This window comes from Marmota monax, unplaced genomic scaffold (genome assembly GCF_021218885.2).
Source record: "Marmota monax isolate L192 unplaced genomic scaffold, Marmota_monax_Labrador192_F-V1.1 WCK01_AAM20220418_F8-fsc00021, whole genome shotgun sequence".
In the NCBI taxonomy this organism is placed as follows: Eukaryota; Metazoa; Chordata; class Mammalia; order Rodentia; family Sciuridae; genus Marmota; species Marmota monax.
In genome coordinates this window covers 3218995-3235981 of record NW_026695228.1, presented here as the reverse complement: position 1 = coordinate 3235981, position 16987 = coordinate 3218995, and the positions used below count along the sequence as shown (strand labels likewise).

General features: G+C 32.8%; 1 protein-coding gene across 1 annotated transcript in view; it reads right to left on the bottom strand.

Moving 5' to 3' along the window:
* Positions 1-8147: 8147 nt before the first annotated feature.
* Zcwpw2 (zinc finger CW-type and PWWP domain containing 2) overlaps positions 8148-16987 on the bottom strand; it is a 131497-nt gene continuing 122657 nt past the window's right edge. Inside the window, exons 8-9 of the mRNA XM_046437664.2 lie at positions 11896-12020; positions 8148-8541 (exon numbers count right to left, since the gene is read on the bottom strand). Of these exons, the coding sequence (XP_046293620.1) occupies positions 8380-8541; positions 11896-12020 (287 nt within the window). The 3' untranslated portion in view covers positions 8148-8379. The remainder of the gene's footprint in view (positions 8542-11895; positions 12021-16987) is intronic.

Below are 16987 nucleotides of genomic sequence, written 5' to 3'. Positions count from 1 at the left end.
GGCTTTTCTGAGTCTCTTATTCTTCCAGATGAAGGTATGGATTGTTTTTTTCTAATTCTGTGTACATTGAAATCTGTATATTGCTTCTGGTAGTATAAAAGTTCCAATATTTAGATCTTCAGGTACCGAATGTCCCATTGGGAACTTGAGTCCTAATTTATATTTCCCAAACAATTTTTCTACAAATCTGAGAGATAACTAGAGTTGGCTTAGTCCTAAAGAAGTATTTAGCATTTTAAAACTGCACTATGTCTGGATTTCCTTTGGGGCCCTACATAAATAATAGAGCAAGATTTAGATATGTCTAGAATTTTCAAAATTTCACTCTTGGAGAAATGAGAGAATTCCAGTCTCTTGGAAGGACCATGGATATAAATCCTAATAGTCTATAAGTATCTGAAGCAGGACTCTACCATTTGCTAGTCTCAAAAATGGTGGGGTCATGGATTACTAGCCATTTGGAAGAAGCATTAGATGATGGAATGCTCTGGTTCCATCAAAAGCACTTCACAATAATTGCAGGCTCATGAATGAAAGCTTCCTACAGAAATGGCTGACTACCAAATATTTTCAATAGATTTTTAGACCAATTACAATATTTGCAATTGTGCCTAGGTCTATTAGTGGATAGATTTAACTGCCTATGACCCAATACCCTCCACTATAGAATCAGCAAATTCAAGGATGCAGACAATACAGACTTAAAAGTACATGGGTGCACTTTCCTACTTATGCCACTGTTGTTGGTGATAATAAAAAGCTAAACCATCAAAAGTACATACCCTGTCTTTAATAAAGATAGAACTAAGTAAGCCTCTTACCACTTGAAATCCCTGCATAAATTCAGTTCCCAGCATGGGGCAAATGGGCCAAGACTTTTTGGAATATGGGTTTAATAGAGCTGGCTTTGGTGATCAACCCTCAAAGTTTGCAAATCTAACTGGGGACTCAGTCCTTCAATAGATCCAGACTTCTCATAAGTTAACTCATAGCCTCAAGATCAGAAGAACTTGATCCAACTCATTCCAAAGAGGATCGATCAGCCATTCCTTAACCTAAGCAAACAGGAGCTCTCATTCCAACCAAAATACTTGTGCATATGTCCTGGCATATTGCCTTCTACCTTACATTATTGAACTTGGTACAACTAGTGTACTTAGAATTTAACCTCCCTTGGTGGGCAGATGTAATTTCCTTACGATAGTTTCCTTTGGGCCAAGCAGAAGATCTAGTTATAAAATAGGAAATTGCCCAACTCTAGAGTCAGCTAATCACACACAGTACTCAGCCCCAGTCCCCCAGAAGCAGGTGTTAACCTGCTGAAATAAACATTTTAGTCCATTAGGTATAGGAGAGTCATGGCAGGGGTGGTTAGTAGATAAATGCTCTGGAGCCAAAAATTATCAGAGTCATAACTGGAATAATTTTCCATGTGATAGGACCTTATATACATTTTATGTTGATTACTTTCATGGACTTCTCCACTTTATAGATGAAAGAAAGCCTAGACTTGGAGAAGTTAAGTAACTTGCCTTGGGTCAGCCAGCCAGTAGGTGACAGAACCAACATCTGAAAGTAGGCATTCTGAATCAACAGTACTACCTGTATGCCCTGCCTATGTTATATAGCTTGCCTCTGACCAAGGGATATTTAAAAATAGGGAGCTGCCAGCCAGGCATGATTATCAGCCCTGAAGATAGAGATGTTAGTCTACAGATCCCTTATTCTTTTTCCTGGGCATATTCTACTTTGAAATTTGAAACCTTGTAATTTCTCATGCATAGAGGTTCCACAGCAATGGAAATAGACTGCAGTTTCCTTTACAGAGAAAATCAATCCAAATGTTTTTTTTTCTCAGAATCATTTTGAACTGGAAAAGAGCACAAAGACTTCATTGGAAATCTCAGACTTCTACAACTCAAATCATGGCAGAGATAAATTAAGTGTGCAAATTTCAGTCTCTTGCCTAAGAAAGCTGATGTTGATGAACACTGGCTGTTCCACCAGGAGGATTTTTTTTTAATCTGCATTTTAGCTAACTGGTCTACTAGCTGTGGCTTTAAATCAAACACTTGAATTATAGACAAAATCTTTTAAATATAATTGTAGTAATTTTTATAGTTGAATCTAAGTAGTAACAAAAAATGCCATCAATAACTTCTTGAGACAGCTTGTAAGATATGATTATAAAGTCATACTGCCAAGAAAAAAAGGAAGGATTTTCAGAAATGCTGTATAATAAGTTCAGCTATAATAAAAAGCATAGGCCTTGGCCTTTCCTGTTTTTTTTTTTTTTTTTTTTTTACCACTTAGAATTTAAATATGGAATGTTGTGAAACTATTCTTAGTCACTGTGGGTCTCAGAGTAGTATGGAAATGCAAGCTTTGTAAAAGAATGAATGTCTTATAATCTCTTCTGAACTCACACAGTTAGCTCAAATTTGCTATTTGTTCCATGTTTCTAATCTGCATGTATTCCTACCTTGGTAAATAGCTTTATGAATATCAGAATCCTAAAGTTGTCCTGATTCCTGCCCTCTGTCTCATCCCTATATTAAATCTCCAAATCCTAATAGCCCACTGATGTTAATTTAGCTTGAATCTATCCACTTCTCACATAGATGGGTCTGTGCTGTGAATCTATCCACAGCAGAACCACCATAATTCAGCTTCTCAAGAAAATTTCAGAAGTAGTCTACTCAATGCTCATCTGTCCACTCCTATCCATACTGTTGCTGATGTAGTCATTCCCAAAGGGTTTCTACTGTCTAAAACTCTTCAATTAGTCCCTGCAGTTTCCAGGAACATTGTAAGTTCCTTATCCTTCCTGATCTGCTCAAGTGTTGGTTTCAGTTTTTACATGCTTAGGATGTGCTTTCTCCAATTCACTACCCCCAGAAATAGAGAAACCCACAGCAGGAATTAGAGTTAGCTGTTCATACATACACACTTTGAAATGCATAGACAAGATCCAAAATGACATCCACTAAAACTGTTTTTTAGGATTCCTTAAAAATTATGTAATTTTTCCCTTTGGATATTTACCCAAGCAATTATTTTATTGTCATACAAGTTTACAGTTGTCAATAAAGAATATTATAAAATATTATCCATAGTGTAATTAGAGTAAATAAATAATAAAAAAGCAAAACAAATATAAATAAAAAAAGGAGGGCTGGGGTTGTGGCTCAAGTGGTAGCACGCTCGCCTGGCATGCGTGCAGCCCGGGTTCGATCCTCAGCACCACATACAAAGATGTTGTGTCCGCTGAAAATTTTAAAAAAAAATATTAAAATTCTCTCTCTGTTTGTCTGTCTCTCTCTCTCTCTTTAAAAAAAAAAAGAAAAAAAGGAAAGAAAATGGATGCCAGCCAAGAATACTAAAATAAGCTTCAGAATTGATGGTCAAATAAAACATTACATGATGAACAAAAGTTAAAAGAATTCACAAGTAGAAAGTCTGCACTAGAAAACATAAAAAAGAAGAAATGAAAAATAAAAGTGAAAACCAGCAGAGGGAGCAAGAACACTAAAGAACAGTGAATCAATGGAGAAACTAATTCAAATTAAAAACCAGAAATAAATCAAAATGCCTGGGATTACAAATCATATCTCAATAATAACATTAATTGTTAAGGACATAAACTCATCAATCAAAAGGCACAGACTGGTAGCCTGGATTAAAAAACAAGACCAAAAACAATATGCTATTTCCAAGAGACCCACTTCATAGGCAAAAACATCCACATGCCAAAGGATAGGAAAAATGTATCACTTACATGGACCATTTAAACAAGCAAGGATTTCCATCTTCATACCAAATAAAGTGAACCTCATGCCAAAGTTAATCAGAAAGGACAAAGAAGGATATTTCATACTGCTTAAGGGGATTATACATCAGCAAGACATAGCAACTGCAAATATTTAGGCCCCAACCAATGGAGCATCTATGTATATCAAACAAATTCTTTCCATTTCAAGAATCAAGTAGACTGCAACACAATAATACTGGGTGACTTTAACACACCAATCTCACTACTGGACAGATCTTCCAAACAAAAACTAAACAAAGAAGCTATATAACTAAATAATACAATCAATAATTTAGACTTAATGACATATATAGAATATTTCATTCATTTTTAACCAAATATACTTTCTTCTCAGCAGTACATGGATCCTTCTCCAAAATAGACAATATCTTATGCCATAAAGCAACTTTTAGCAAATATAAAAAAAAACAGAGATAATAACCCTGCATTCTATCAGATCATAATGGAATGAAATTAGAAATCAATGATATATAAAAAATAGAAACTACTCTAACACCTGGAGATTAAATAATAAATAATTGAACAATGAATGAATAACAAAAGAAATCAGGGATGAAATAAAAAATACTTAGCAGTAATTGAGAACAGTGATATAATATATCAAATCTTTGAGTCACTATGAAGATAGTGCTAAGAGGAAAGTTCATTGCATTGAGTTCATTCATTAAGAGAAAAGAAAGTCAATGAATAAGTGACCTAATATTACATCTCAAAGTTCTAGAAAAAGAACAAATCAACACCAAAAGTAGAAGATAGGAAATAATTAAAATTAATGAAATTGAAACAAAAGAATCTCCCCAAATCAAATAAACAAAAAGTTGGTACTTTGGGGAAAAAAAATCAATAAAATTGATAAACCCTTAGCCAAGCTAGCAAAGAGAGAAAAAACTCCAATTACTAAAATTCAGAAAGAAAAAATAAAATATCACAATGGACACTACTGAAATACAGATGATAACCAGAAGCTATTTTGAAAATTCATATTCTAAAAAAATAGAAAATCTTGGACACTGGCAAATTTCTAGACATACAACCTACTCAAATTGAATTAGGAGGACACAGGAAACTTAAACAGATCAATTTCAAACAATGAAACTGAAGATGCCCTCAAGCTTACCAACCAAGAAAAGCCCAGGACCAGACAAATTCTCAGGGGCATTGTACCAACCTTCAATCCACGATATAGAAAAGAAATGAACACTTTAAAACACATTCTATGAAGCTAATATCACCCTGATACCAAAAGCAGACAAAGACACATCAAGGAAAAAAACTTCAGACCAATACCATATCCCTCATGAACATACATGCACAAATTTGAAATAAAATAGACAAATCACATACAAAAACATATTAAAAAGATAGACTTAAAGACAAGAATAACATGATTATTTTAATAGATGCAGAAACAGCATTTGACAAAATATAGCACAACTTCATTTTCAAAACACTAGGAAAAACTAAGGATAGTAGGAACATAGATCTATATGTAACAGTTAACTATGACAATCCATGGCCAACATCATTCTAAAGGAGAAAAATGGAAAGCATTCCCTCTACAAACTGGAACAAGACAGGGATGCCTTCTTTTACCATTTCTATTCAACACAGTTCTGGAAATTTTAGAAAGAGCAATTAGACAAAAGAAAGAATTTAAAGGGATGCAAATAAGAAAAGAAGAACAACTATTCCTATTTGCTGATGACATGATTCTACATTTAGAAAATCCAAAAACTCCACCAGAAAATTTCTTAAACTCATAAATGAATTAAGCAAAGTGGCAGGATATAAAATTAACACCCACAAATAAACTTCATTCCTATACGTCAGTGATAAATCCACTGAAAGAAAAAGAAAATTACCGCATTCACAATAGCTCAAAAAAATTAAAATATTTGGGAATCAATCTAAAGAGGTGAATGACCTCTACAATGAAAACTACAGAATACCAAATAAAGAATTTAAAGAAGACCTTAGAAGGTGGACAGATCTCCCATATTCTTGGATAGGCAGAATTAATATTGTCAAAATGGCCATACTACCAAGCACTACACAGATTCAATGCAATTCCTATTAAGGTTCTGATGACATTCTTCATAGAAATAGAAAAAGCAGTCATGAAATTCATTTGGAAAAATAAGAGGCTCAGAATAGCCAACACAATTCTCAGCATAAAAGTGAAGCTAGGAGGGACCACAGTATCAGACCTTAATTTAAACCAAAGCTACAGTAATAAAAAATGGCATAGTATTGGCACCACAGCAGCCATGAAGGCCAATGGTACAGAATAGAAGACACTGAGATGAACCCACACAATTACAGTTATTTCATACTAGACAAAGGTGCCATAAACTACATTGGATAAAAGAAAGTCTCTTCAACAAATGGTGGTGGGGAAACAAGAAATCCATATGTAATAAAATAAAGTTAGACCCCTATCTCTCAACCTGTACAAAATCCAACTCAAAATAGATTAAGGACCTAGGCATTAGTTAAGAGACCCTGTACCTACTAGAAGAAAAAGTAGGCCCAAATATCCATCATGTTGGCTTAAGAACTAAATTCCTCAACAAGACTCTGAAAGCACAAGAATTAAAATAAAAAATCAATAAATGGGATTTTATCAAACTAAAAAGCTTCTTCACAGCAAAGGAAACAATCAAGAACATGAAAAGAGAGTCTACAGAATGGGAGAATATCTTTGCCACCTGCACCTCAGATAGAGCATTAATCTCCAAGATATATAAAGAACTCAAAAAACTTAATACAAAAAACGAAAACAAAAACAAACAAGCAAAAAACAAATAACCACTTCACAGAAAAAGAAATGGAATAGGCAACAAATATATGAAAAAATGTTCAAAATCAATAGCAATTAGAGAAATGCAAACTAAAAGTAAACAGAGATTTCATCTTACTCCAGTAAGAAAGGCAATTATCAAGAATACAAGTATAAATGTTGATGAGGATGTGGGGTAAAAAGGCACACTCTGACATTGCTGGTGGGACTGCAAATTTGTGCAACCAATATGGAAAGCAGTATGGAGTTTCCTCAGAAAACATGGAGTGGAACCACCATTTGACATAGTTATCCCACTCCTCAGCATATACCCAAACAATTTAAAATCAGCATACCATAGTAATGTGGCCACAACAATGTTCACAGCAGTTCAATTCACAATAGCTAAGCTATGGAACCAACTAGGTGCCCTTCAATAAGTGAAAGGATGAAGAAAATGTGGTATATATACATAAAGGAATATTTTCAGCCATAAAGAAGAATGAAATTATAATATTTGCCAGAAAAGAACTGGAGACTCCCATGCTAAGGGAAATAAGCCAATCCCCTAAAACCAAAGGCTGAATGTTTTCTCTAATATGCAGATACTGACTCAAAATAGGCTGTAGAGCAGCAGAGGGAGGATTGAAGGTTCAGCAGATTGGACAGGGGGGAATTGGGGGTATGGGAAAGACAGTAGAGTAAATCAGATATAACCTTCCTATGTTTGTATATGAATACACAACTTGTGTAACTTCACATAATATACAACCACAAGAATGGGAAGTTATACTCCATGCATGGTATGATATGTCAAAATACATTTGTTTGGCTCTCAAAACCATGGATATTTTCTAATATCATATATAACTAAAAAGAACAAATTAAAAAAATTAAAAATCTAATTAAGTGTTTATAATAACTGGAAAATATGTAAGATATTACATGGCAGATATTATTCATTTATACTATACTGTTATGGGCTATATTCCTAAGTCTCAGTGTATGAGAATGTGACAGTATTAGGATATAGGGCCTTAAAGAAGTAATTTTTTTTAACAATGATGTACTTTTAACTTTTATATTATTGGATTTTTTTTAATAGTGCATGTTTAATTTCTCTTGGTACATTTTCCCATGCTCAGATACTGATTCAACAGGGAAAGTTCCAGGATTCTGTTGCTTCCAAGTTTCCTAAAGACTGTTAAATAAGCAGTTTGAGAAACCATGATGGAAATAATTGTTTCTAATATAATGAGGCTACTGACATTTTTGTCTTTTAAGAAGTCTCCAACTTTATTATACTACTATATTTTTATTATGTCCTTTTATTTTATAATAATTTAAGTATAATACAAATACAAATTTTATAAATATATTAATTAGATTTGAATTATCTCTAAGAATTGTAATAGTATGGTCAGCCATTTTAGTACTTTACCATACTTGAATAAATGACCTAAATAAGCATTGTAAAGTGTGTATTTATGAGGTAAGTTCCATAAACCATTTTGTAAATAAGGCAAACAAAATATCTACAAACAAGAAAATAAGGCTTTTCTTTAATTTAAAAATTCGAACTCTAACTTCAATACAATTTGTTTGGCTCTCAAAACTATGGATATTTTCAAAATTTAAAGTACAAAGTTGTCATAAATATCAACTTTTGTATATAATGTATACCTATTTTACCAAACATTTTAAAATTTCTGGCTTCAGAAAAATACCAATGTTTTCCCAATTGACTTCTGAAAATATGCGTAACACTCTAAAATTCAGACATCAAGGCATCTATTTCTTTAAACTTATTAGTTATATTCTCAATACATTCTCCAGCTCTTAATTTCATTCCATCAATTACAAGATAGTCCTCTTCATGTTGATGTTGAAATGGGCTGCCTGCAGGAGCTTCAGGGATGCCTTTAGATAACTGTGAAAACAACCATATAAATCATCAGAACTATATCATATTTACTTGATTACTTGAACAAAATATAAAGTAGTGGTAATTCCTCAAGTCACAGCAGTGTATAAAGTTTTCTTTATTGGAGGTCAAATAATGATTCTTATATACAGTATATAATTCTTATATACAGTATAATAGTAAATATGTTTCTGTAGAAGTAAATTATTATTTAGGTTCTGTCTGTATTTCTCAACATTATCCATTTTTACTTTTAATTTTATGATTTGGAAAAAATGATTTTATTTTGTCTTAGTTTTCTGTATTAGCTTATTTTAAAAATTATTATAGAGAATACAGATTAAAACTGTTTTAGACAAATTTTCTGCCACTATCTTCTCATAAGCTATGTGTACTCTAGTTTAGTGTGGAAGGGGACTGACTTGTGAAAACAATTTATTTGTGCATATGCACATACACATATGAAGTCCATAACTTCAATGCTCATTAAGGATATGGCTAATTTCTCATTCAATTCAAAGTTGAAAAAAGCATATGTAGTTCATAAGAGTATTTTAATATTTAAAAATGTACCATTATTCCAAATTATTATGTAGTAAATGGTCTTATTTGTATATGGATTATCCAATTTGTGAATTATTCTAATAGATATATAAAAACCTGCAGTTAATTTCTTCCCTTTGCTTACCAAGTCAGGGTATGTCAACCAGTGTTAATATTAGCTAAAGAAAAACATAATTAGGAAGGTGACTCTACTGAGGAAAATAATCTAATAAAGCATTTCAGTGACAAATAGAAAAGTGTTTTGATTATCCATGTGTGTATGCTTTTTTCCACATTGTGACTCTCATCTGTTGGTGTAAATGCTTGAGAGTAATCAAATTGAAATCTCACAGGTGAAATGAATGATGAAAATATCATTAAAGTTACAACTTTGAAAATAGCTCATATAATATCTTCTAAGAGAATCAACAGGCTCAGGACTTTAAAATTATCAGGTGGCTCTTCTTGGCATTTTTAGCTTGAGAGACTACTTTCTTTTTAAAATCAAAATAAAATCCTGTTTTAAGTGTGAAATTCCCTTTGGAAGTCATATTAATTCTTTGTAATAACCAAAAATTTAAAAAAATGAAATCCTAGAAGTGATCATTTCTTTAATTTTACATTGGAAACTGTTTCAGTTTTGATATTCAGATTCATTGCTATTCTCCTCATTTAAAAGTGAATATGGCCCTAAATATTCTGAACCTGGCATGAATGTCAGACTTACGAAGCTCAGTGTGCACAGTGGCTTTAAACTAGTCAGCAGGAGGCACTCACCTGCCTGCCAGCAAGTTAAAATAATTAATTTTTATAATTCCTAAATGCCTTTTGAAAGAGTAAAATAATACAAGAATCTAAAACAAAAAGTAAGCTCCTGCCTAGTGGTGAATTAAAACTATGTATTTTACCTTAAGAAATAAAATCAGAAGTAATTTTCTGTTCTATCAAGTTACTAGTTATAATGCCAAAATAGAAGCCATTTCTATGACTGTAAAAGCTCCAGGACATCACTATAAAAATTAACCAAGCTGTATTTTTGAAAAGAAAAGCTGCCTAGAATGGACAAAAAAAAAAAAAACAAACAAAAAAAAACCACACACACAAAAAAACCTACACAAAACCATATGGTATTCAAACAAGGCATTCAAATATTCAAACAAGGCTAAAAAAGAATAATTTGTATATTAAATGCATATAAAATGCATGCCACCAATCTATAGATATTTTTCTACAAAGGGTAAGATCCATCTATAGAAAACAATATTTTTTTTAATGAAAGGAGCCCTTCATTGGAAAAATGGCATTTATAACCTATGCAGATTCAGGCAAAAGTTGCCATTGCTGGTGCTGATTAAGAAAACTTACCATGATTTACAACTCAGTAGTTGATACTAATTTTCTTCTCTTAATACATTTATCTTATTAATAAATTCTATAAATTTTGTAAATTTCTAACTCAGTAAAGGAGGTGCTAAAGACTCATCCTTACATATATTGACAATCTAAATGAAATCATGCAACTGAATAGTCTGCCGAAGTATGTAAACCATTTAGAAATGGTCCTAAATCCAACTTTTTCTGCATCTGAAAACAATAAGATTTCAGGGTAGGTAGTTTCTCAAAGCAAGAATGTGGGAAAATAAAAGTGATGTAAGAAAATTTTAGGGGCTGGGGATGTGACTCAAGCAGTAGCGCGCTCGCCTGGCATGTGTGCAGCCCGGGTTTGATCCTCAGCACCACATACAAACAAATATGTTATGTCCACTGAAAAACTAAGAAATAAATATTTTAAAAATTCTCTCTTAAAAAAAAAGAAAATTTTAGCATTTATGCTCTTTATAAACTGCTATTACCAATTTTCATCTATAATAGTTAACCTGAGGTATCTGATGTTATGTCAAGCACTTTTCCCAGTTTACCTTATTTAATCCCTAAAACAATCCTGAGGCAGGTGGCAAACAACTTTGCTAAATTTCAAAAGTCATTAATGATAAAACCAGGACAAGGAAAACAGGCATTATATAAGAGAGTGAGGCTCAATATGTTCTCTTGACTGCAGATACACCATATATCTGAAAGAATGAATGAACTTTAAGATACAAAACTCTGTACTGTCATTTTTCTTTCTTACTATTTAGGGTACAACTGTATGCCTGGTGGAAGTCTACCATATGGCTTTTTTTTTTCTCATTGCTACTTTGTATTAATAGCCTGGGTCTTATATCACAAGCCCTCATTTTAGTTGCAGGCATTAAATAAAGTAAGCACATGTGGCCTAAGCCCAACATAACTGTCCAAAATGTAGGGGGTTATGGAGCATAAACCAAGATATAAAAGGTGAAACTTATTCCAATGAAAGATTCTACCGCCACTGTTACTAATGAGGTTTTTCTGTTATAGAGGTCATCCTGGTGCATGATCTGGACAGGGCAGATTTCCTAGTAAGTTGTTACCCTTTTCTAGTGAGCTGCTGTTATCCTGGCCCCTTCCAATTGAAAAGATCAGAAGCAGGGGAGAGGTCTTTCTGAGTGAACTACTGCTATAGTGAACCTCTTCCATCTTTCTTCATTACAACCACAAAGAGCTCAAATTAAAAGAACTTCTCTACTTAAACACAGATATCTTTCCCAAAACTGATAGATGTATTCTGATTTCTCAAAAGGCAACTACTTTACAATTCACTTCATGATAACCAAGAGCTCAAATTTCAGATGTGAAATAGGCATTTTGTATAACTGAAATGTACAATCAGAAACAATTCTGCCATTTAAAAAACTTGAAGTTGCTATTTAGGCCCGATAATAACTTCAATACTACCTTTTCTCTTGCATTAATTTCTTCTCCACATTCTTCTTCAGACTCATCAGGTATTGCTGTGGGCTCTAGGGCTTGCTGTAGCATTTGCTCCAGCTCTTTTAGTAAAACTTCTGTCTCAGAAACAACTAAAGGAATATCATTAACATATCAAATATGCTGCACCTCTTAATTAATTTGATATAATTGATAATCTTAGCCACCAGGAAAAGAGAAATCTTCTAAATAGTACAAGATTTAAAAAAACTAAATATTTCATGTAATTTGTACATGATTTTGCTTGATCACAAATTATTATTATTATTATGGATTTGCAAACTTTTATAATTGTTCTTTGAAAAACACAGGCAATATTCTTGCTATGTATATACCACAAAATATCTCTGAAGTATAAAATGCTCACCCGTGTTTTTTTTTTTTTAATTAGGAAATCAGGGCACCAAACTAAATTACTTTTATTATAGAGAATAAGTAGCAAAATTTTTCTGTAAGAGCCAGAGAACAAACATTTCAAACTTTTTGGTTAGACTGATCTCTATGACAACTACACAACTGTGTTGTAGGGCAAACTGTAGACATGCACTTAAGGAAATTAGAATGGCTATATTCCAATAAAATTTTATTAACAAAAACAGTTAGCAACTGGTTGCCAATCTATTTAAACTATTATTCAAAAGGAGAACCCTGTGTTTAGATAGCTAGGCTGAACATAGATTTGTCTGTTTTTAACCCAAATAGCAACATATCTTAATTTCCTAAATGATTTAATAAATAAAATACTGCATTTACAAGAAGCACTTTTTTCAATTCTGTGACATAAAAATTTAAGTAGACAAAATTCAATTAGATTCTTCATTGACCTTGCTGAGATAAAACAATATCCTCACCAAAGATAAAGAAACCTAGTATAACTCTATAGAATCAAGTTCTGATCAACAATATGCATTTGAATTCTTAACTTAAACAATACAATCATTTGTTTTTGATACAGGATCTTATTGAAGCAAAGACCAAAAAAAGTAAGCCATGTGTGGCCTGCTGCCCTACACCACAGACAGATGGAGAATCTGAGAAGCTCTTCCATAGACAATATAATTTAGAATTTAGAGAGAAAGGCCATGAGTACATGCCCCTTCTTCACTCTGATTATTAAAAGCTGACATATAACATATAACCTCCTCTTATTTTGGCAGGTCACCAAAAATCACACCAGGTACAGCAGCTGAAAGTTCATAGAACATGAAAATGTACTCAGGCAGGACATAATAAAGTTAAGTTTCAAAAGTGCTAAAACAGTTATTAAAAATAGTGTTAAATAAAATTATGGAAAGTTATCAAATTGCAAGTTTCCAAAAAAAGAGAATGAACAGCAAATATGAGAGGCAGAAGACAAAATAAATGCTCTCAGTTGTCATTATAGTACTGGAAAAACAATTTCAGTTTACACTTTTTGCACTATAGGTTCTGTCTACAAAAGTGATTTTTCGGAGGCCAGACACAGTGGCACATGCCTGTAATCCCAGCAGCTCAGGAGCCTGAGTCAGAAGGATCGTGAGTTCAAAGCCAGTCTCAGCAAAAGTAAGGTGCTAAGCAACTCAGTGAGACCCTGTCTCTAAATAAAATATAAAATAGGGCTGGGAATGTGGCTCAATGGTTTAGTGCCCCTGAGTTCAATCCCCAGTACCAAAAAAAAAAAAAAAAAAAAAAAAAGAAAGAAAGAAAAGATTTTTTGGTCAATATTTACTGCTTATCCTAAGCACTTTATATTTATATTCAATCAACAAATATTTACTATGTACCTACTAGGGACCAGGAACTCCACAGATATAGAATTCCTGACCATACTCTCTTCCCAGGTAATCTTTGGTTTTCTCAAGGGAAAGCTCACTCTAGGGAAGCTTTCTTAATGTAGAATGATAAACCATTCCACACTATGGAATATATTCTCATATTTAAAAAACAAACAAAAATTGCAATTAAAATGTTAGTTGTATCCAAATAGATGTGTTCTGCAGCTATTGCTAAAGACTAAGAACACAGATAATAGAATGCTCCATTCTAGAACAGTGGAATTAAAAATTCAAAATGTATATAAGAGTCAGTTGGAGAACATATTAAAGAAAAAGGATACAATTCTATGTCTATTGAATTAGAATTTTCTAGAGAAATATATGTTTTTGTTGAAGCACTTTTAATGAAATCAACCCTCATATTTTGAATAGATTTCTTATTAGTAACCTCTTACTTAACAGATAACTACTTGTGGCTATCTTATCTTCACACCAATTTCCCAGTACCACTCACAAATGCTGTGTTTTCCTACTTTAGATTCTGAGTCTATGGAAACTGACACTGAAATTTAAAGAACTGTTGAGAAGATGAATTTTGAGCTATGCTGTAAAGGAAAAATGGCAAACAAACATCTTTATATTTCTTACATTAGGCTAAAATACATCAATTTATGATAATTAATGTCATCGCCAAATGGCATTGTAATCTCTCTGTTTTCAAGTGATCTGGAAAAATACACTGCCTTTTGATCAAAAGGTAGACAAATAATGAAGGATTTCATAAATCAACCAGTGTTCATAACACTAACTCGACTGATGTCAAATTCTGTTTCCAGAGGAATGGGAGGCTTGCTTTACTAAACACTTATTCTTACATTGTAAGCTAAAGTTCAAAACTAATTCTCAAAAAATAGCAGTTGCTGTAATCTACAAACTAGGTTATCAAAACTGGTCAATGATACCCTCCCAAAAGGTAGAGACAAAATAAATGCCTTTGCTGATTGCATGACCAATCATCTCCTATCAATATTGATTATACTGTAGTTTCACTGATTTGCTTTTATTTGTTGTTGAGAGTAAAGTGGTAACATTATAGCTACTCTATCGCTCAAAGAAAGAAGGAGTCGGGGGTTGGGTAGAGACCAAAGGAGATATCTCTAATTCTAAAGCTGACATCTGGCTTTTAAAAATCAGTGTGTGTAAAATAAATCCATTCCTGATAAGAAATAAATCACTGTCTCAAAAATCAGTCAGTATTTTAAAAATTTTCAAGTGTATACTTAGGGAGTTTTTTTTTTTAAATCTCTATTTCTTTAATAAATGTTTACAGAAAATATCTTTCCTTATTTATAAACTATGGGTTGAGTTACCCCAAAGCTTGTATTTTAAAAAAAATTAATTTGCAGAGCTATTTCATTGTTTCAATTATGTGAGCACCTAATAAAGGAAGCAGGTGAGGAGTAGTATTTTGTTTTGAAGTAGCCACAAATATTCATACACACACACACATACACACACACACATACACACACACGAACGAATAAAATACAGACTGAGTTGGATTCGATTCTCAGCACCACATAAAAATAAAATAAAGATATTATGTCCACTGAAAACTAAAAAATAAATATTAAAAAATTCTCTCTCTCTCTCTCTCCCCCTCTCCCCCCCCATCTCTGAAAAAAAAAAAAGAACAGATCACTATACAAACTGAAATAGGAGGTATGGTACAATTTGGGAAAGCGGGATGAGGGGAATGAGGGCCAATACCACTTTTGGCTTAGAAGTTAAAAATGTTAAACCAAGAGTTGGTAGGTAAAGTGTATCATGAGTAGCATAATAACCCTTTTCCTTGTCACTCTGTCTAAATCCTGAACTTAGGCCCCAAAGCCTTTCATGCTCTTTCTAGCTTATCCCGTAAGCCAAACCTTTCCTATATTAGCCATCCTCTTCCAAGATTATTTATATCAAGTGACTAATTAAATAATTAATGTTAATAGGTTATTAGTTGGCTCTTAATAATATATTTACTCAAACTTTTAAAGATATACTGGTTCAAAATGAAAATTTGCCGATAGAAAAAATTGAAATAACAAACAACAATAAATAAAAAGCTAAAAGAAATAAAATCAAATAAGGAAAATATGAAAGGCAATAATGAAAAAAACATGCTCAGACCAACTATAATTGCTGCACCAAAACCTCCATGAATTTAGTTTTAAAATTTCTCATAATCATCAGGTGTGGTGATATACACAATCTCAGCAGCTTAGGAGACTGAGGCAGTCAAATTCAAAGCCAGCCTCAGCAATTTGGCAAGGCCCTAAACAAATTAGCACAATAAAATATAAAATTGTCTCAAAATAAAATATAAAAAGGGCTGGGGATATTGACCAGTGGTTAAGCACCCTGGGTTCAATCCCTGGTCCTACTACTACTACTACTACTAATAATAACAACAACAACAACAATAATTCCTCATAATCTAAGCAACCAAGGAAATAGCTACACACTTTCATTTATTTATTTTACTAAGCTAGGTGTCTTTGGAAAAGTCATATGACCTATTAAGTGCTTTACTTTCCCAATCAACAAAATGGAAGGTAATGTAATATCCACTTTACCTAATATAAATCTTGCATGGATTAAATATACAAAAGTATATGAAATATTTAGAACAGTAAGGAGATACAGTAATTTTTATAGGTGCTGGTCATCATCAGTATTATTGCTAGAACCATATCTTCATGATAGATGGTTTTTCTTATTCCTAAAAACTGAAAAAAAATGAGTTATAGGGAATAATGAAAATGTAATAGGAAATTATATAGATGCTACCATAATTATTCCTGACAGGAATTGTCCCCAAAATGCAGACATGCTTCACTAATAGTATTTCTTAGATAAATCTATATAGACATGGGCATATAGTTTAAATTATTTAATGATCTCTCAGCTTTTTCTATTAATTTCCAAAAAACAAATCTTTTCTTCATTGGATAAGAGAGCTCTTGCTGCATCTCTTTTTCACAGATGAGGAAACTGATACCTGGAGAGATAAAGTAGCTGTACTTAACTACCCCTTGTCCTAATCCCTAACTCAGGGCGGTGCAGAGAGAAAGAGAAAGAAGGAGAGAGGAAGAAAGAGAGGGAGGATGGAGAGAGGGAAAGAGAAACTGTCTGTGGAGCAGAAAGCTCACCCAGGAAGAGCAAATCTGGTGTAGGAAACAAATGGGAAACTTTAACATCTGGTTATATAAGGAAATTGGTTTAAAGAAGTAGGGCAGTGATTCAAGAACAAAGCA